Raw genomic sequence first — 20,968 nt, forward strand, 5'->3', positions numbered from 1 at the left:
AATTTTTCAAGCATGATCCCAAAGTCAAAAACCACTAAAGAAACAACTAAAAAATTTTATTCCTTGAAAAATATGAACTTTAATATTCTGATTCCTGAATGTTCCCACCTTGTATTTCTCTGAGAGGTTTACCATAATGTTGAACCTGATAATAGTTATTAAGTCATTCAGAAATATTTATGGAACCTATCACATGCCAGGGACCATGCAGTATGCTGGGGAAGCACTGGGGAGCAAGGCCAGCATGACCTCACCCCAGGGGCAAACCAACTGAGAAAGTGAGAGCACTTTGGCTAGAGGAGATCCTGAACTCCTACAAGGCAGGCAGTACCCCACCATGGAAGCCCCAGCTTCTCAAACTTTGTTGTATTAGGTGTCTGCTTTAGTTAATTATGTTAATGATCAGCCAGTGGTCAGTGATGTCACCTGAATCTACTGAGTGGCTTCTATGGACAGAGTACAGTGCTAAATACGGAATATAATGGGGAAAGACAGCCCTGGACCCCTGACTTTAGTGGAGAGATGAAAATTCATCACACAGATTAATATACTCGTAAGGTGTTTGAAGTCCAATGAAGGAAAAGTATAGGGGGCTAGGAGAGAGTTATAAAGGGATCCTTATTTAGATTTGAGGGAAAAAGAAAGGCTTCTTTGAGGAAGTGACAACTAATTGAGGCCTGAAAGATAAAGAGGGGGTTAGCCTTCAAAGTGGGAGAGAAGAAGCCACAGGCTCACCCTGAATTGGCTTTTTAGGGAATGGGAAGGTCATGAGGACCTTGGGTTTATCTTAAGCAGAATTATCGGCTTTGAGTGGTGAGGTGGTGTGATTTGCTTTACATTTAAGAATGATGACTCAATTCACGCTACTGGTTTGGGAAGTGAAGTCTGTTTTTTAAGAAAATAAACCATGACGTGTACGTGTTTGTGCTAAGGACTTTGCAACCTGAGATTTTGCCCAGGAAGAAAGATGAAAGTGAGAAATGCTCATAGGAAAAGCAGTTGCCTATAATAAGAGGGCACAATCACCCTGGACATGGTAGTTCCATTTTGCAGGGTCTCTTTGCCTTAGCTGCCTCAGGGTGACTGGGCCAGCTGAACCGAGATGAGCCCCTATTGAAATGCTTATAAACAGTCTGGCCCCTATGAAGCAGGAAGCCTCATGTCTTCGAAGCTTAAGTCAGTCGTAATTCAAGATTTGAATTGGAGCAAATTATCTTCTTAAAGATAGAAGCATCCCGAGGATTTTTGATTAACTTTTAATTATTGAGAGGGTCTTGTTTTAGCAACGTAAGCATCTAAATAAAACACAACCTGAAAAGCCTTTGAGAAAATTTAAAGCATTCAGTAGTGATAAATCATATGTAAACTTGTAAACGGCAGAGTTAGTTTGCATTCTTTTTCTCAAGGGCCTAATATTCCAGGGACAAGAGAAATAATAATGCTAAAGAAATGTCTTTTTATGGTCTATTTGCATATACGGGACATTACAGAAAGGCGGTTATAAACTATCGTTGCAAAGATTTTCTTTTTAAATTGACTTTGTATGAATACTCTGACAATTTGGAGACTTAAGAAACATATTTATCGTGTTACTGCCTTTGTAAGCTTTTCGTTTTATTAGCTTTTCATGGCCACCCCCAGAGGGAAAGATTAAGTTTAGTCTTTTAGAATTCAGGATTCTGGATTGCACTTCCGTTTTAGCTTCCTGCTACATTATTATTCAAATATAAACATGCAGTACATTTACCATTAAACATTTTCTACAGTATAGAGATTGTAGCATTTCTTTGGAATAAATGACTGAACTTGGTAGAAGGATTCTAGAGATATATAAGCATGAACGTGAAATTGATTTTCTTTCAATGTGCAAGAGTAGCAGAACTTGAAGTCAGGAGTGTGGAGTTGGTGACCTCCCGGATTTTCTCTCTACTGTGTCCTTCCTAAATATTGATTTTTAACTCCCTTTCCACATCCTTTTCCATTCCCACTTTGGCTAGATGTTGTACTGAACACCAGCCAGGGAAACTATGCCTTGGGGTGAATCTTTACCTAAAATGTTTTTCCCTTAACATACAGTATGTATACTGGTGCTTGCTGGTGTATGCAGACAGTGTAAAATGTATTCACAGTCCCTGCATCTAGAGATTCAGAATTAATCAGTGGGAGGCATGTGGAGCTTCTGTGTCACATTGAGATGTCAGCTGTTGTCACTTTCATTTCCCTGGCAGCACCTCAGGTAGTAAGCTAGAGCTGAATTATGCAGTGTAACCAGTCTTTTGTGTGTGTGTATATGACTCTAGGGTTGCTATTAAATAGTAAAGGTTTTTGCGACTTACGAAAGAATTGATTTCTACTTCTCCTGAAGTCCTTTTTATCCTTCCAAAGTCCGACAGAGAACTCCTTTGTAGCTATCATGTTGTTTGCTTCTAACTAGAGACCCAGTTATTAAAGATCTAGGGCCTCACCTGTCCATATATGTTATTTCAGCCATACTGAACACAAGTCCTACAAACTTGCTGTTCCAAAGGCTGACAGCAGACTAGTGCTTACAATCCAAGACTAAACATCTTATTGACATGCCTTACAGTTGTGTCTATGACGTAGTTTCACACATGCACACAGAGGGTTAACATCTCACTGAATAAGTACTTTTGCTCTCCAGTATTTGGAAAGACATGGATGATGAATTCAGAGCTTATTAGTGATTTCTATATTATTTGATGTTCATTGCTTTGTGTGTTTCTGGAATGGATAAACTGAAATTCTATGGCAAACCCATATTTGTTATCACTGTCTGCAGTAAATCCTTGTGCACTGCAATGGGATTGTCTGCCTGCACTCAGTCAGCATTATCCCCACTTACTGGAAAGTATCATCTGCTGAAATTAAATGTGACAAGCATTTGAAAGTCTGGATTGCACTCCCCCACCCAGATGGCACCCAGGTCATCCTTTGGTGATGAGCCACTGAAATGTTTCTTTTAATTCAGATGTTTTTCTAATAGTACTGCAGGATGAGGTTGGCTTATATTTCTCTTAATTTACATATTTTTGCAGGAATCTAGCTAAGGTTGTCATGTTTCTCTGAATTGGTGACAAATGTTGATAGAACTCTATGAATATATTTTTATAAGCAGGCTGAATTGCATTTGATTTGATGGCCTCAGTCTGACACTGTTGATATCTTATAAATTGAGAAATCAGAAAAAAATAATTTTGTATAGAAGGAAACCGAGCTCTAACTGACTGTACTTTATGAGAGTTTAAAATAGGAAATGTTGTTTAATATGTTATAGTTAAAAAGCTTTTTGTTTTGTAATCAAAAAAGTAATTCCAAGAGGCTGCTTTTCTTAAAGTCTCTCTGTTTATTTTAATTATTCAGAGTTCCCCCAACCACTAAAAATGATAAGATGATAAATGAACATTTATTGAACCCTAACTCTAAGCCAGGCATTCTGCTAGGTACTTGAAATACTAAACTGATTAAGACACAGCACCTCCTCTTGACAAACTCACAATCTAGCGGGAAGATTAGTATTTAAATGAATACTTGCTCTGGTGTGACAGGTATTATAACTGTAGAATTCACAGTGTACAGTGATGGCTCAAAGGAATAAATCATTTTGCCTCAAAACTAAAGGTGATATATACAGAATGCAGGCAGAAAGTGGGGTGCATGGTTTATAAATAATTTAAAAACAATAATAAATCCAATCATAAGTTGGACTCCTTTTTATTATCATCATATGCTGACAGTTCTAAACAGTGCCAGTGTTAAACCCTCCTCCCACTGAGATGGACTTCGAATGCCCTGCCCCTGGCAACCATTGGTGGTGATTGTATTGGGAGCAGCAAGGGGGTGGGGAGGTGGCCAAGGAAAGCTCCAGATGGCAGGATGACAAATTCTGGAAAAAGATGAGGAGTTTCTCAAGTAGGAAATGTGGAAGGGTATTCCAGGAAGGCCCCCAGTACATATATAAAGGCATATAAAACAGCATACTTAACTGCAGTGCAGAGGGAAATAGAAGTTATTTTCAATAGATGGTGATGATCCATTAGATATCCATATGGAAAAACAATCAGTCTCAACTCCTATCTTGTAAGTGTATTCTACACAATAATCAATTCTACGTAGCTTGCAGATCTAAATGTGAAATGTAAAACAATTAAAGTTTTAGAGGAAAGTAGAAGGTGGTCATGATCTTTGTCTTTTAAACAGAACACAAAAGTCTCTAAAAGGAAAGATAAATGAGAACTTGGAGCATATTAAAATTAAGTATTTCTTTTTTACAAAAGATACTATTAGGAGAGTTAAAAAGCATCCCACGAAATGGGAAAAGATTTTCCCAATGCATATATGTGACTAAAGACTCATACCTAGCATGTATAAAGAACTCTTAAAATCAGGAAGGAAAGACATATAATTCAATAGGAAAAAGAACCAGGCAATAGACATGAAGAACCACTTCACAAGAGTGTATATCCATATGGCCAGTAAACACATGAAAAGGCACTCAGCTGCATTAGTCATTAGGAAAATGCAAAATAAAACCATAACATGATACCACTGTACACCTACCAGCGCAGCTAAAATGAAGGAGGGGGAAAATGTTTTGGCAAGAATGTGGAGCAAATGGAAGGAACGTTCCGTGCTGTTTGTGGGCGTGTAAATTGGCACAATAACTTTGGAAAATTGTCTGGTGGCACCTCCTGGACCTTCCTATATGCACAATTAATAACCTGGTGATTCCAAACCTAGATATATACTCCACAGAAATGTCCCCGTGTTTACCACACAGAAATGTCCTCGTGTTTACCAAAGGACATGTAAAGAATGTTCATAGCAGCACTCTTCACAATAGATACTGGAAACTAACCAAATGCCCATGAACAGTAGATTGGAAAAATACTCTGTATATTCATGTAGTAGATGACTATATGGCAGTGAGAATGAACAAATGACAACTGCACACAAAAATGTGGAGTAATCTTACAAACAATGCTGAGCAAAATAGACACAAGAATAGTAGTCAAGACAAGCCCCTTAGATAGCCTCACCCACCAGAGGGCAGACAGCAGAAGCAAGAAGAACTACAATCCTGCAGCCTGTGGAACAAAAACCACATTCACAGAAAGATAGACAAGATGAAAAGGCAGAGGGCTATGTACCAGATAAAGGAACAAGATAAACCCCCAGAAAAACAACTAAATGAAGTGGAGATAGGCAACCTTCCAGAAAAAGAATTCAGAATAATGATAGTGAAGATGATCCAGGACCTTGGAAAAACAATGGAGGCAAAGATAGAGAAGAAGCAAGAAATGTTTAACAAAGACCTAGAAGAATGAAAGAACAAACAAACAGATGAACAATACAATAACTGAAATGAAAACTACACTAGAAGGAATCAATAGCAGAATAACTGAGGCAGAAGAACAGATAAGTGACCTGGAAGAAAGAATGGTGGAAGTCATTGCTGTAGAACAGAATAAAGAAAAAAGAATGAAAAGGAATGAAGACAGCCTAAGAGACCTTTGGGACAACATTAAACGCAACAGCATTCGCATTATAGGGGTCCCAGAAGGAGAAGAGAGAGAGAAAGGATCTGAGAAAATATTTGAAGAGATTATAGTCAAAAACTTCCCTAACATGGGAAAGGAAATAGCCACCCAAGTCCAGGAAGTGCAGCGAGTCCCATACAGGATAAACCCAAGGAGAAACACGTCGAGACACATAGTAATCAAATTGGCAAAAATTAAAGACAAAGAAAAATTATTGAAAGCAGCAAGGGAAAAATGACAAATAACATACAAGGGAACTCCCATAAGGTTAACAGCTGATTTCTCAGCAGAAACTCTACAAGCCAGAAGGGAGTGGCATGATATACTTAAAGTGATGAAAGGGAAGAACCTACAACCAAGATTAATCTACCCAGCAAGGATCTCATTCAGATTCAATGGAGAAATCAAAAGCTTTACAGACAAGCAAAAGCTCAGAGAACTCAGCACCACCAAACCAGCTCTACAACAAATGCTAAAGGAACTTCTCTAAGTGGGAAACACAAGAGAAGAAAAGGACCTACAAAAACAAACCCAGAACAATTAAGAAAATGGTCATAGGAACACACATTTTGATAATCACCTTAAACGTGAATGGATTAAATGCTCCAACCAAAAGACACAGGCTTGCTGAATGGATACAAAAACAAGACCCATATATGTGCTGTCTACAAGAGACCCACTTCAGACCTAGGGACACATACGCACTGAAAGTGAGGGGATGGAAAAAGATATTCCATGAAAATGGAAATCAAAAGAAAGCTGGAGTAGCAATACTCATACCAGATATAATAGACATTAAAATAAAGAATATTACAAGAGACAAGGAAGGACACTACATAATGATCAAGGGATCAATCCAAGAAGAAGATACAACAATTATAAATATATATGCACCCAACATAGGAGCACCTCAATACATAAGGCAACTGCTAACAGCTCTAAAAGAGGAAATCGACAGTCACACAATAATAGTGGGGGACTTTAACACCTCACTTAGACCAATGGACAGATCATCCAAAATGAAAATAAATAAGGAAAGAGAAGCTTTAAATGACACAACAGACCAGATAGATTTAATTGATATTTATAGGACATTCCATCCAAAAACAGCAGGTTACACTTTCTTCTGAAGTGCGCACGAACACTCTCCAGGATAGATCACATCCTGGGTCACAAATCAAGCCTCAGTAAATTTAAGAAAATCGAAATCATATCAAGCATCTTTTCTGACCACAATGCTATGAGATTAGAAATGAATTACAGGGGAAAAAACGTAAAAAGCACAAACACATGGAGGCTAAACATTACGTTACTAAATAACCAAGAGATCACTGAAGAAATCAAAGAGAAAATAAAAAAATACCTAGAGAAAAATGACAATGAAAACACAACAATCCAAAACCTATGAGATGCAGCAAAAGCAATTTTAAGAGGGAAGTTTATAACTATACAAGCCTACCTCAAGAGACAAGAAAAATCTCAAATAAATAATCTAACCTTACACCTAAAGGAGCTAGAGAAAAAATAACAAACAAAACCCAAAGTTAGCAGAAGGAAAGAAATCATAAAGATCTGAGCAGAAATAAATGAAATAGAAACAAAGAAAACAATAGCAAAGATCAATAAAACTAAAAGCTGGTTCTTTGAGAAGATAAACAAAATTGATAAACCATTAGCCAGACTCATCAAGAAAAAGAGAGAGAGGACTCAAATCAATAAAATTAGAAATGAAAAAGGAGAAGTTACAACAGACACTGCAGAAGTACAAAGCATCCTAAGAGACTACTACAAGCAACGCTACGCCAATAAAATGGACAACCTGGAAGACATGGACAAATTCTTAGAAAGGTATAGCCTTCCAAGACTGAACCAGGAAGAAATAGAAAATATAAAAAGACCAATCACAAGTAATGAAATTGAAACTGTGATTAAAAATCTTCCAACAAACAAAAGTCCAGGACCAGATGGCTTCACAGGCGAATTCTATCAAACATTTAGAGAAGAGCTAAGACCTATCCTTCTCAAACTCTTCCAAAAAATTGCAGAGGAAGGAACACTCCCAAAGTCATTCTCTGAGGCCACCATCAATCACCCTGATACCAAAACCAGACAAAGATACTACAAAACAAGAAAATTACAGACCAATATCACTGATGAATATAGAGGCAAAAATCGTCAACAAAATACTTGCAAACAGAATCCAACAACACATTAAAAGGATCATACACCACGATCAAGTGGGATTTATCCCAGGGATGCAAGGATTCTTCAATATACGCAAATCAATCAATGTGATATACCATATTAACAAATTGAAGAATAAAAACCTTATGATCATCTCAATAGATGCAGAAAAAGCTTTTGACAAAATTCAATACCCATTTATGATAAAAACTCTCCAGAAAGTGGGCATAGAGGGAACCTATCTGAACATAATAAAGGCCATATATGACAAACCCACAGCAAACATCATTCTCAATGGTGAAAAACTGAAAGCATTTCCTCTAAGATCAGGAACGAGACAAGGATGTCCACTCTCACTACTATTATTCAACACAGTTTTGGAAGTCCTAGCCACAGCAATCAGAGAAGAAAAAGAAATAAAAGGAATACAAATTGGAAAAGAAGAAGTAAAACTGTCACTGTTTGCAGATGACGTGATACTATACATAGAGAATCCTAAAAATGCCACCAGAAAACCACTAGAGCTAATCAATGAATTTGGTAAAGTAGCAGGATACAAAATTAATGCACAGAAATCTCTTGCATTCCTATACACTAATGATGAAAAATCTGAAAGAGAAATTAAGGAAACACTCCCATTTACCACTGCAACAAAAAGAATAAAATACCTAGGAATAAAACCTACCTAGGGAGACAAAAGACCTCTATGTAGAAAACTGTAAGACACTGATGAAAGAAATTAAAGATGATACCAACAGACAGACTGATATACCATGTTCTTGGACTGGAGGAATCAGTATTGTGAAAATGACTATACCACCCAAAGCAATCTACAGATTCAATGCAATCCCTATCAAATTACCAATGGCATTTTTTACAGAACCAGAACAAAATATCTTAAAATTTGTATGAAGACACAAAGACCTCGAATAGTCAAAGCAGTCTTGAGGGGAAAAAACAGAGCTGGAGGAATCAGACTCCCTGACTTCCTACTATACTACAAAGCAACAGTAATCAAGACAATATGGTACTGGCACAAAAACAGAAACATAGATCAATGGAACAAGATAGAAAGCCCAGAGGTAAACCCACGCACCTATGGTCAACTAATCTATGACAAAGGAGGCAAGGATATACAATGGAGAAAAGACAGTCTCTTCAATAAGTTGTGCTGGGAAAACTGGACTGCTACATGTAAAAGAATGAAATTAGAACACTCCCTAACACCGTACACAAAAATAAAGTCAAAATAGATTAGAGACCTAAATGTAAGACCAGACACTATAAAACTCTTAGAGGAAAACATAGGAAGAACACTCTTTGACATAAATCACAGCAAGATCTTTTTTGATCCACCTCCTAGAAAAATGGAAATAAAAACAAAACTAAACAAATGGGACCTAATGAAACTTAAAAGCTTTTGCACAGCAAAGAGAACCATAACAAGATGAAAAGATAACCCTCAGAATGGTAGAAAATATTTGCAAATGAATCAATGGACGAAGGACTAATCTCCAAAATATATAAACAGCTCACACAGCATGATATTAATAAAACAAAGAACCCAATCCAAAAATGGGCAGAAGAACTAAGTAGACATTTCTCCAAAGAAGACATACAGATGGCCAAGAAGCACATGAAAAGTTCTTCAACATCACTAATTATTAGAGAAATGCAAATCAAAACTACAATGAGGGGCTTCCCTGATGCCGCAGTGGTTGAGAGTCTGCCTGCCAATGCAGGGGACATGGGTTCGTGCCCCGGTCCGGGAAGATCCCACATGCCACGGAGTGGCTGGGCCCATGAGCCATGGCTGCTGAGCCTGTGCGTCCGGAGCCTGTGCTCCGCAACGGGAGAGGCCACAAGAGTGAGAGGTCCGCCTACCGCAAAAAAACAAACAAACAAACAAAAAAACTACAATGAGGTATCACCTCACACCAGTTAGAATGGGCTTCATCAGAGTGAAGTAAGTCAGAAAGAGAAAAACAAATACCGTATGCTAACACATATATATGGAATCTAAGGAAAAAAAAAAGGGTCATGAAGAACCTAGGGCTAAGACGGGAATAAAGACACACACCTACTAGAGAATGGACTTGAGGATATGGGGAGGGGGAAGGGTAAGCTGTGACAAAGTGAAAGAGCGGCATGGACATATATACACTACCAAACGTAAGGTAGATAGCTAGTGGGAAGCAGCCGCATAGCACAGGGAGATCAGCTCGGTGCTTTGTGACCGCCTGGAGGGGTGGGATAGGGAGGGTGGGAGGGAGACGCAAAAGGGAGGGGATATGGGAACATATGTATATGTATAACTGATTAAATTTGTTATAAAGCAAAAAAATAAAAAATTAAAAAAAAAGAAAAAAAGAAAAAAAAATGGTTCTGAAGAACCTAGGGGCAGGACAGGAATAAAGATGCAGATATAGAGAATGGACTTGAGGACATGGGGAGGGGGAAGGGTAAGCTGGGACGAAGTGAGAGAGTGGCATGGACATATATACACTAGCAAATGTAAAATAGATAGCTAGTGGGAATGAGCTGCATAGCACAGGGAGAGCACCTCGGTGCTTTGTGACCACCTAGAGGGGTGGGAGGGAGACGGAAGAGGGAGGAGATATGGGGATATATGTATACATATAGCTGATTCACTTTGTTATACAGCAGAAACTAACACAACATTGTAAAGCAATTATACTCCAATAAAGATGTTAAAAAAAAAAAAAAAGAAAATCTACAAACAACAAATGGTGGAGAGGGTGTGGAGAAAAGGGAACCCTCTTGCACTGTTGGTGGGAATGTAAACTGATACAGCCACCGTGGAGAACTGTATGGAGGTTCCTTAAAAAACTAAAAGTAGAAGTACCATATGATCCAGCAATCCCACTACTGGGCATATACCCAGAGACAACCACAATTCAAGAAGTCCCATGCACCCCAATGTTCATTGAACCACTGTTTACAATAGCCAGGTCATAGAAGCAACCTAAATGCGCATCGACAGATGAATGGATAAAGAAGATGTGGCACATATATACAATGGAATATTACTCAGCCATAAAAGGAACAAAATTGGGTCATTTGTTGAGACGTGGATGGATCTAGAGACTGTCATACAGAGTGAAGTAAGTCAGAATGACAAAAACAAATATTGTATATTAACACATATATGTGGAACCTAGAAAAATGGTAGAGATGAACTGGTTTGCAGGGCAGAAATTGAGACACAGATATAGAGAACAAACATATGGACACCAAGGGGGGAAAGTGGCGGGGGGTGGTGGTGGTGGGATGAATTGGGAGATTGGGATTGACATGTATACACTGATGTGTATAAAATTGATGACTAATAAGAACCTGCTGTATAAAAAAAATAGATACAAGAATATATTGTACAACACAGGGAATACAGCCAATGTTTTATGTTAAAAAAAAAAGAATAGTAGGCAAAAGTAAATAATGGTGTTCAGGGATTTGTCAGTGGTTACCTTGTGGGGCAGTGACTGTAAGCAGGCATGGGGGTGCTTTGAGGCTGTTTCTTAAGCCAAGTGCTAGCGACACAGCTCTATGTGTGTGTATTTTATGCATGTGTCTGTGTATAAAAGAGTTAAATGAAAAGGTTTTTAAAAATCCAGCATCGATAATTTCGGTAACCAGTTCATTATAGAATGTAGGTGGAAAACTGATAGAAGATGATTACGTAGAGTTACAAAGCAGCAGAATATGGAAAGCCTATATGCCATATTAAGGCATTGTACTTGGGTGTATGGACAGACACAGTGGAGAATAATGAAGGCTATGAGCTATACCATGGCTAGGTGTGCATTTGAAACATATCTTTGGTGGCAATAGGACAGAAAAACAGATGGTGTATAAAGAAACTGGAGCCAAGGAGATCATTCATTTACTCAACCCATATTTATTGAAGGATTACTGTGTCAACATGGGGGATATGGCAGTGAACAAGACAAAGTCCTTGCCCTCATGGAACTTACCTGGTAATTGGGAAAGCAGATGATAAATAACACACAAATAAAGACACAAATAAGATATCAAATTGAGATGTTTTATAAAGAAAAATTTATTACAGTAAAGAAATCGTGAAAGGAGGAGGCTGTTTTAGATATGGTGGTCAGGAGAGGACCCACTAAGGATGTGGCACGTGAGCAGAGACCTAAACAGGATGAGAGAGGGAGTCATAAAAATATCCAGAGAGGAGCGTCCCAGGCAGGAGGGACAGCAGATGCAAAGCTTCTGAAAGGGAACAAACTTGGTGTATTTAATATTCAAGGAACATCACTGAGGAGGAGAGTGCATAATGGAGAAAGCGGTTGGAAATAAGATAAAAAAGGTACAAGGTGCCAAATCACGAGGGTCTTCTAAAACATGGTAAGGACATTAGATTTTCTATTACTCAAGAGATAGGAGGAGGCTAAGTATCATAGCAAATACCCCCAAATCTTGGTGGCTTATTAGCAAAGCAAAAGTTTATTTTTTGTTCATGCAAAGTCCAATGGGATGTGGTCAAAAGGTTTTTCCTAGTCACTGTCCTTTGCATAGTGGAGGGTCATGGTCACTTGGGGACCAGGCTTCTTCAATATTAGGAATCCATCACGTTATGCTCTCAAGGTCACTCTGGAATCCTAACATTCTTGAGCCAGCAGGTAGAAGGGAGAAGAAGCATGGAGTACCATGCACCCAGTACTTAACCAGATGACCTGGAAGTGACACAATTCTGCTCGCATTCTCTTGGCAAGAACAAGTCACGTGGTCCTCCTGTATGCAAGGAATAACCAGGAAATGGAATCCCCAGCTGGGCAGCCACTTCCCAATATCAGCTCCATAAAAAAAGGGGAGTGTGACTCTTTGGAGATCAGCTAAATGAAATTTCTTTGTTGCAGGTTTTACCATAATTAGGATGAAAAGCCACTGGAGACGCACTAATAGGGTAGCAATGAAGTCTTAAAAATCCCCCTGGCTGCTGGCTGGATTATAAACTGTGGCTGTGGGGACATTAAAGAAGCAAGGAGACCAGTTTTAAGGAAGTTTCTTTAGGTTAGACATGATGGTGACTTGGACCAGGGTGATAGCAGCACAGGAGGAAAAATGTGGTTGAATTTGGGATAGATTTTGAAGGTGGAGCCAGTAAGATTTGCATATAGGTTGGATATGTAAGATATGAAAGAGACTAAGGAAAGGATTTTGGCCTGGAAAACTAGGTGACTGGGAGGTGCCCTTTAATGAGATGATGCCCAAATGACATCTTGCTTCTCAAATGTCATCTTCTTAATTATGCCTCCCATGCCACCCTATTTTACACTGTAGCCCACGTGAACACCAGGAACTCTTGATCCTCTTCACTCTACTCTGTTCTTTCACTCATTACCCATCCTTCATAATATACTGTGTAATTTACATATTTATTATGTTGATTGTTTATTGTTCGTACTAGAGTGTAAGTTCCATCAGGGCAGAGTTTTATAATGTTTTGGGTGCTCATTTTCCCATGTGCCTAAGAAAAGTGTCTGGCAGAGTTGTCTGGCTCATGTGTGGAATGAATGAATGGTGGATACGGGAGGAGTAGGTATAGGTGAGAGCATGGAATGAAGGCCTTTGCTCGAGATGCTTATTAGACATTCAAAATATGTTGGATAGTTGGATATACTGGTTTGGAGTCCAGAAAAAAGGTCGTGCATGGAGATGTATTTTTAGGGGTCAACAGCATATTGACAATAGATTCTTAAGGCCATGGAACTGTATAAGATCATGTAGGGAATTATGAGAAGTCTGGAGTAATTAACTGGGTCAGACACTGCTGGGAGGTTAAGTTGAGGACTGAGAGTGACCATTGGATAGCAACGTGAGGTTCTTAGCAAAACAGTTTCATGGAGCGGTTGGGATGAGACTCTGATTGGAGTGAACTCAGAAGACAAAGGGAGTTAAGTTGTGGAGAAAGCGAGTGTAGCCAAAAATTTTTTGAGAAATTATTACCAAGGGGTGCAAAGAAATAGGGTGATATCTGGAAAATATCCAACATCTGGAAGGAAAAGGGTCAAGGGGGGTATGTCTTTTTTTAGGACAAAAGATATTACAGGGTGTTTACATTGTGATGAGGATGATCCAATAAAGAGAGAAAAAAACAGGTAATTCAGGAGAATGGGGGAGAACCACAAGAGAAAGGCCCTTAAGTAGTAAGAAGTAATGTTATACAGTGCACACAAATGATGGGATTAGGAAAGAGTGAGTTTATTTGGATAAAAGACAATTATATTTTTTTTAAGATAAGAGATTGAGGATCTGAACAGTGAAACTAGAAAGGAGGAGATAGATATGTAAGAAGTAAGCACAGAGAATCAACATATTCTAGTCCTGTACGGAGGAAGAACTTCTAGAACAGTGGTTCTCAAACGTGAGCACGTATCAGACTCACTTGTAGGATTTATGAAACACGGATTACTGGGCCCAGCCCACAGATTTCTGATTCAGCAGGTCCAGGATTGCATCTGAGAATTTGCATTTTTAACAAGTTGCCGGTGCCTCTTTCTCAAAGTACCATGTGGAGTCCAGCAACATCAGTATCCCCCAGGAGCTTATTAGAAATGCAGAATGTCCAGCTCCACTCCAGACCCACTGGATCAGATTCTGCCTTTTAACAAGTGATTTATTTGCATGATGAAGTTCGAGAATCACCGTTCTAGGATAGTGTTTTTCAGCCTTGTCCCCAGGCGATTCCAACATGCAGCTATGATTGAGAACAACTGACTCAGGGTGACCCCAACGTATATTGCCTGCATGACTAGGTGAATGTGAAGTGTCATTAAATAAGATAAAAAATTCATGAGGAGGAGCAGGTGCGTGGGGGTTGACAGAGTTCAGCTTTTGACACGCTGTATTTGAAGATTCCTTTGGGACATCAGCTGAAGCTCTCCAGCTGAGTATTTAGATCTTGAAGCTGGGAGAAAGATGGAAGATCAGTCTAACTCAATGACAGATCTGAGCATCATCAGCATGGAAGTAATAATTAACGTTAGGGGTGTTGAGGACCTCAGCTCAGGAAAATGAGAAAACTGGCAAAGAGGTCCAAGGAAGGCACATGAGCCAGGGTAGAAGAGAACTCTGCAGAGGAAGTGGGAAGAGCAGTGTGAAAGGTGTGAGCACAGGCAGGAGTTGGCAGGACGCAGAAGCTAAAGTGAGGGTTGTAGACAGAAGGAGAAATCAGTGATGTTTTCTGTCTCAGAAAGTTCCAGTAGGGCTTCCCTGGTGGCACAGTGGTTGAGAATCCTCCTGCCAGTGCAGGGGACATGGGTTCTAGCCCTGGTCCGAGAAGATCCCATGTGCCACGGAGCAACTAAGCCCATGCGCCACAGCTACTGAGCTTGCGCTCTAGAACCCACGTGCCGCAACTACTAAAGCCCGCACGCCACAACTACTGAGCCCACATGCCACAACTACTGAGTGCATGAGCCACAACTACTGAGCCCGCATGCTGCAGCTACTGAAGCCCACACGCCTAGAGCCCGTGCTCTGCAACAAGAGAAGCCACCGCAATGAGGAGCCTGTGCACCACAACAAAGAGTAGACCCTGCTCGCTGCAACTAGAGAAAGCCCATGCACAGCAACGAAGACCCACTGCAGCCATAAATAAATAAGTAAATAAGTAAGTAAGTAAATAAATAAATAGATTTATTAAAAAAATAAAAAAGAAAGTTCCAGTAATAGAGACTGAAAAATATCAGTTATCTGTCATTTAGGAAATCACAAGTGGCCTTGCCATGCACAGTTCTGGGCAGGGGTAGCTGCAAAGCCGTGGGGCAGAAGTTTTAGCAGGAAACAGGAGACAAGGAAGTGGGATTGTCAGACATGGATGACCGTTCCAAGAAGCTTGGCTGTGCCGAAAAGGACAGAGTGAGTGCTAGAAGATGTCAGTGGAAAGCAAGTTTTCAACTTGGCCAAGACCGGAATCTTGCCACTGGCCATTAGGAAAGAGCCATTGGTTAGTCAGGGGGGAAACTACTGAATCAAGATGTCGGGAAGAATGGAACCCAGGGCATCCGTGGGGTCAGCCTCAGTAGGAGCAGGAAGGTGGGTGTGAATATAGATAAATTTGTAGTTGAGGGGTTGAGAAGTGGGAAAATTTACATTTAATAGCTTCAGTTTTCTCTAGGAAGTAGGGGTCAAAGTCATTTGCTTGGAAAGAGTTGGGGAGGGATCTTGGAGATTTATTTTTTTAATTTTCATGTACTTTCACAAAAGATAAAAACTCCTATCTATATGTAAAATATATAATATACCTAGATTTTTAAAATTATGTATCATAACCTTCGTTCCTTATGAAATAACCCATTTCCAAACACTGACCAGGAAAGATTACTATTAAGAATACCCAAAGATGAATCCCTACCCCTTATTTTCAACCTCAATTTTCCTCCAGCACTTCCTCCCTGTTTCACTTATAACTAAAATTGTTTTTATTCTGATAATTTCTCACTGTATCTCTCTTCTGCTTGTTAAGTTAATCATTGGGGTGGTTGTTCTTGCTGTTTCCCACGTGATGAAGTGTTTCTACTCTCCGTTCTCACCATTCCCATCTCATTCAAATTAATTCTTTTCAAGCAAGATTTCTGAATGCCAAACCTCTCCTTGTAATATCAATCACATGAAGATAGCCTTTATGTTTTTGAGTTATAAATGTAATATATTCTTATATAGAAATGTAAATCATATAAAGGAGGCAGTAAAATATCAGTTCCCAATTTTGTGTGTGTGGGTGTGTATGTTTGTTTTGCTTTCTGTAACCCTTTACATAAAGTCCCAGTCAAAGTAGGTTGGAAAAAGGTAATTTGTCTCCTAATCCTGGATAGGAAACCTGGAGGGGATGGCCTATTTTATGTCACTGCCATGTCGCTCTGCATGGTGTGTGTCAACAGTTTCTCTTTCTTCAGTTGGTCCTTGTGTCATCCAAACAGCATAAAACCTACCTGGCTCTCTTGGTTTTTCACTATAGATTATTGGGGGTGGAAAGGTTTTTTTTTTTGGGGGGGGGTACGTGGGCCTCTCACTGTTGTGGCCTCTCCCGTTGCGGAGCACAGGCTCCGGACGTGCAGGCTCAGCGGCCATGGCTCATGGGCCCAGCCGCTCCGCGGCATGTGGGATCCTCCCAGACCCGGGCACGAACCCGTGTCCCCTGCATCGGCAGGCGGACTCTCAACCACTGTGCCACCAGGGAAGCCCCAAGGGGTGGAAGTTTTTTAAATTATAAATTGTTGAGGAATATGATTCCAGAAGTTTGATCGAGTCCCATTCCCCCTTGGCAGATTTAGGCTTTGAGTCCTGCCATATCTGGTCCATTTGCCCAGGTCTCTGATGGTGAGTTGGGGTCCACCGCAGCCTCTCAGTTACTAGCAGACAGAGATCTGGTGGGGAGTGAGATGGACCCACCTGAGGACCTGAACCTGGTGTGTTCTCCCCACGGAGGCGGGAAGCAGAGGAGGGCAGGGATGCAGTGTTTCCCATCCCCTGATACTATGGCCTAGGGAGTCTGTGCTCTGACCAATAGGACCAGCCACTCCTCCCCAGAGAGAGAAGTGGTAAGAGATGGGTGAGAGGCACTGTGTTACCCCATCATGGGGAGGATAGCTGACTTCTCTGCCATGAGTAGTAGGAAGGATGGGCGGGACACACAACGCTGAGGATCAGAAAGATGAAGGCAATCATTTGTGACCACACGCTAGTGGATGGTAAGAGTCTGAATACAAACCCAGATTGGTGTGACTTAAAACCTTAGCCTTTGTGGGAATGGATCTCACTTCCACGATGCTTCCTTCATTGTGACGACTCACTGGAATGTAATACATTCCTAGTGATAGGGGGTTGTGGGTCAGCTTTCTCTTATGTGTGTAGATGGCCAGGAATTTGATTGTGGATTCATAGACTAAAAAGAGGCAGAGGAGAGCCTGGCAAGTAGCCCCAGACTCAGAAGCAGCCCCAAGCTTAAGAGGAGTTGGGCCCATGAGATTGTTTCCCAGTTCTCCATCCTTTGCTTTCTACCCTCACTCACTCTGAGATGCCTTGATGTGATGTGACAGCTCATTTCATGGGTCCCAGTAATAATTAATATGGAAAAAATCAATTGACTTGAAAAATTGGGAAACTGGCCTATACCATATATTATTATTTAGGAACGATATAGAAACAAAGCTAAAAGTGCCTGCCTGGGAAGAAAATTGATCTCTCTGGTCTGGTATCTGGAGTTCTGCAGCTCTTGAATGAAGGGGAAGGGGTGGGTCTTACTTATCACATATACTTAAAGAAAAATAATTTGATCAGTGGCCATTCTAAGTGGTTTTTGTGTATCTTTCAGATGTCGCCCATTTAATGTGGTTTGAAAGACTCTATGTTTGGCTTCAGTGTTTTGAAAAATACATCTTGTACCCAGCAATCATTTTGAATGCCCTTACTATGGATGCATTTGCAATAAGCAATTACCGGAGACTTGGTACCCAGTAAGTGGATAACCGTTTATTTTCATCATGATTTGGATCACCACACTTTCAAAATCTAGTGGGTTTTCTCTGAACAGGCTGCAGCAGAAGCCAACTTCTATCTACTAATGATGGGCCACGTAACAGTAAGCCATGGTGGTCTTTGGCTCAAACTCGCTGGAGCTAGGTGGTTATTGTAGAGGGACTGGGGTGCAAACGAAGTTAGATCTGCTTGGAGTGATCTTGTGAATAAACATCAGTAGATTTGAAAATCATCCTGCAAAAGCTTAGTGAGGAGCCTTAAGAAGATGACCGAAGTGCAATGTGATTCCAGGGTTCCTGGCATTCCAACCATCGTGCTTAGAGCTTTGTTATGAAGTGCCTCTAGCACTTCATGTAGCAAAGACTCGAGCATTTTGTGTTTGAGGGAGGGGGAAACTTAATCACTGTTACTGCTCTCTTTGCATTTCTCAGGAAAAGCCTCATAATTTAAAAAAGTGGACCACAGAGAGATTTCATATCATCAAGATGCCTGTTTTTGCAAAGCATTAACAGCGTATAGCTGAGTTAGTGGTTTCATATTGTAAGAGGAACTCTGAAATGACAAACGGAAACCTACTTGATCATTTGTGGATGTGTTGTTCTGACCAAAGTTTGACATTTCTGTTCAAATAAGTTAGTAATAAAGGAGGATGATGTGAAAGAGATTCCTTCCCAGATTTGCATATAAGTCACTTTGCTTAAACATTACATGCCCAAGTCAACCCTGATTCATAACCCCAAGCATGCCTACTCTTCCTTTTGGGCTGGGATGAGGACAAATTAATTAATATTTGCCCAAGATTGAGCAAACTCAGGTAAAAGGCACGCGAATTCTCGGTTGGACCTTGAGTAGATTCATAGTCACACGAAGCAGACACTAAATGAAACGACCCTATAACCTTCCTGTCTTTATCAGACTTTGCCTTCCTTCCAGTCTAGAACTGTTTCAGTTAGACCAGGGCAAGAAGTCCATGCCCTTTGGTATTTAAAATCCTAGACTTCAGATCCAGGGATGAAAATTAGTCTCTCTGGATAAAGGAGGCAGCTGATGAGATTACAGACCTCTTGTATAGTTTGGGTAGGGCCCCATCCATGAGCTAACCCTACCTCTAGAACACTGAGTGCTTTTCTAGTAAGCAGGTGTTTCCAGTGTGGTACCATCTTGGCTGACCCCATGACGACATTCTGAAACAAGGCAGATCCCCAATTTTCAGAACAAGGACTCACAGTCAGAACCAAAGCAGTCACACATGTACCAGTGCTGCCCTGGGGTAGTGAGCTAAAGGAATGAAAGTCCTTGCTTCCTAACATTAGGACTAGGACTTCAAGCTAAGCCTGCCAATTGAGGCCAAGCAGCTCTGGCTCTTGGCAGAGGATGGATGCATGGGTTGGGAATCATGCAGAGTCAAGCTCAGAGAGAGTCTACTGTGAAGTAAGATTAATCTCTATCCCCTGTCATTTTTTTCCAGACACTAAAGTCAGAAAGTAGCACCTCACCCATGTACCTCCAAATAATCTTAATTTGATGATACGAACAGAATTCTTTTTCTTGGAGCCCAAAGTTGATAACTCCTTTATATTCTTGAGGCATCCATCTGAGGACTTAAAAAAAATCTCTCAAGATTTCAAGCACCCCACTAGACCAGCTGTTCTCAGACAGGATGGCAGGAGGCCATATGTCAGCATCACCTAGAGACCTGTTTCAAACTGTGTAAGCCCAGCCCACACCCTGCCCTCATTGAGAACCATGGTACCAGATAGTGAACTCTTCAATGACAGGCACTGTTTCTTATTCAGCTTTCAGTACCATCGGTCCAGTAAGTGGTAGAAGGATGGATGGATGGATGGATGGATGGATGATTGAGTGGGGGGCTGGTAAATGATGAGTGAGTGCGTCATGATAACTGGTTAGGTATTTATATTTCCCAGCCTGATCTAAAAGGATGCTTTGCCCCTGTCCCAGGCCATTGTTCCCGGATTGCTACCTAATCCTTTATAAGACCTTTAGCTAAGCCTACAACAATCTATGAATCATTGAATGCAACCATTACCGTTGCAATGTTACAAAAGCCATAAACGTCACTTCTTAAGAGCCCTCTTAGTCTTCACCAGTCATCATTAATAAACATAAAATGAATGCTGTCCATTTTAGTCATAGTCACGGAAAACAAAGTTTAGAGTTGAGCTTCATCTAGATTTGGCCTGAATAACCCGGAAAGTCACTGATCTCCTTTGAAAACCAGAATATCCCTAGTCTTGGGACACCTTATCATTGGGATCCCCCCAAGGGCTTTGGCTATGCCACAGAGATTCTTGTACCCTTGTTGTCAGAGGTGAGTAGACCTGAAGTCATGTTTTCATACTGATTTTTCATCACAGGCATTAGTTGTCCACTGGAAAAGGAAAGGGTCATGGAGCAGTGCTCAGCCTCACTGCAGGAACAGAGGTTACTAAAGGTCTTACCACTCTCCCCAAACCTGCATGTAATCAAGGGCTCGTTTTTCTCAGAAGCCAAATCTAAGCCCATTACACAGGGCTTTGACCAAACCTCATCAGATGCATCCTGGGACAGGGTGGAATCAATTGCTACACTAGGTCTGAAGGCATATAAAATATCAGATTGAGGCCAATGGAATTGCTGACATTAGATCTTCTTGATGACAAAAATGACAGTTTTGTATTCGATAGATGCCAAGACTTGGG

At 40.5% G+C, this 20,968-nt stretch overlaps 1 protein-coding gene across 1 annotated transcript in view; it reads left to right on the top strand.

Moving 5' to 3' along the window:
- Positions 1-20,968, top strand: part of PCNX2 (pecanex 2) — a gene marked incomplete at its 3' end in the record, with an annotated part of 308,773 nt that overhangs the window by 147,793 nt on the left and 140,012 nt on the right. Inside the window, exon 20 of the mRNA XM_079712418.1 lies at positions 18,103-18,244. Within this exon, the coding sequence (XP_079568544.1) occupies positions 18,103-18,244 (142 nt within the window). The remainder of the gene's footprint in view (positions 1-18,102; positions 18,245-20,968) is intronic.

The sequence above is a fragment of the Hyperoodon ampullatus genome (genome assembly GCF_949752795.1).
Source record: "Hyperoodon ampullatus genome assembly, chromosome: 1".
NCBI lineage: Eukaryota > Metazoa > Chordata > Mammalia > Artiodactyla > Ziphiidae > Hyperoodon > Hyperoodon ampullatus.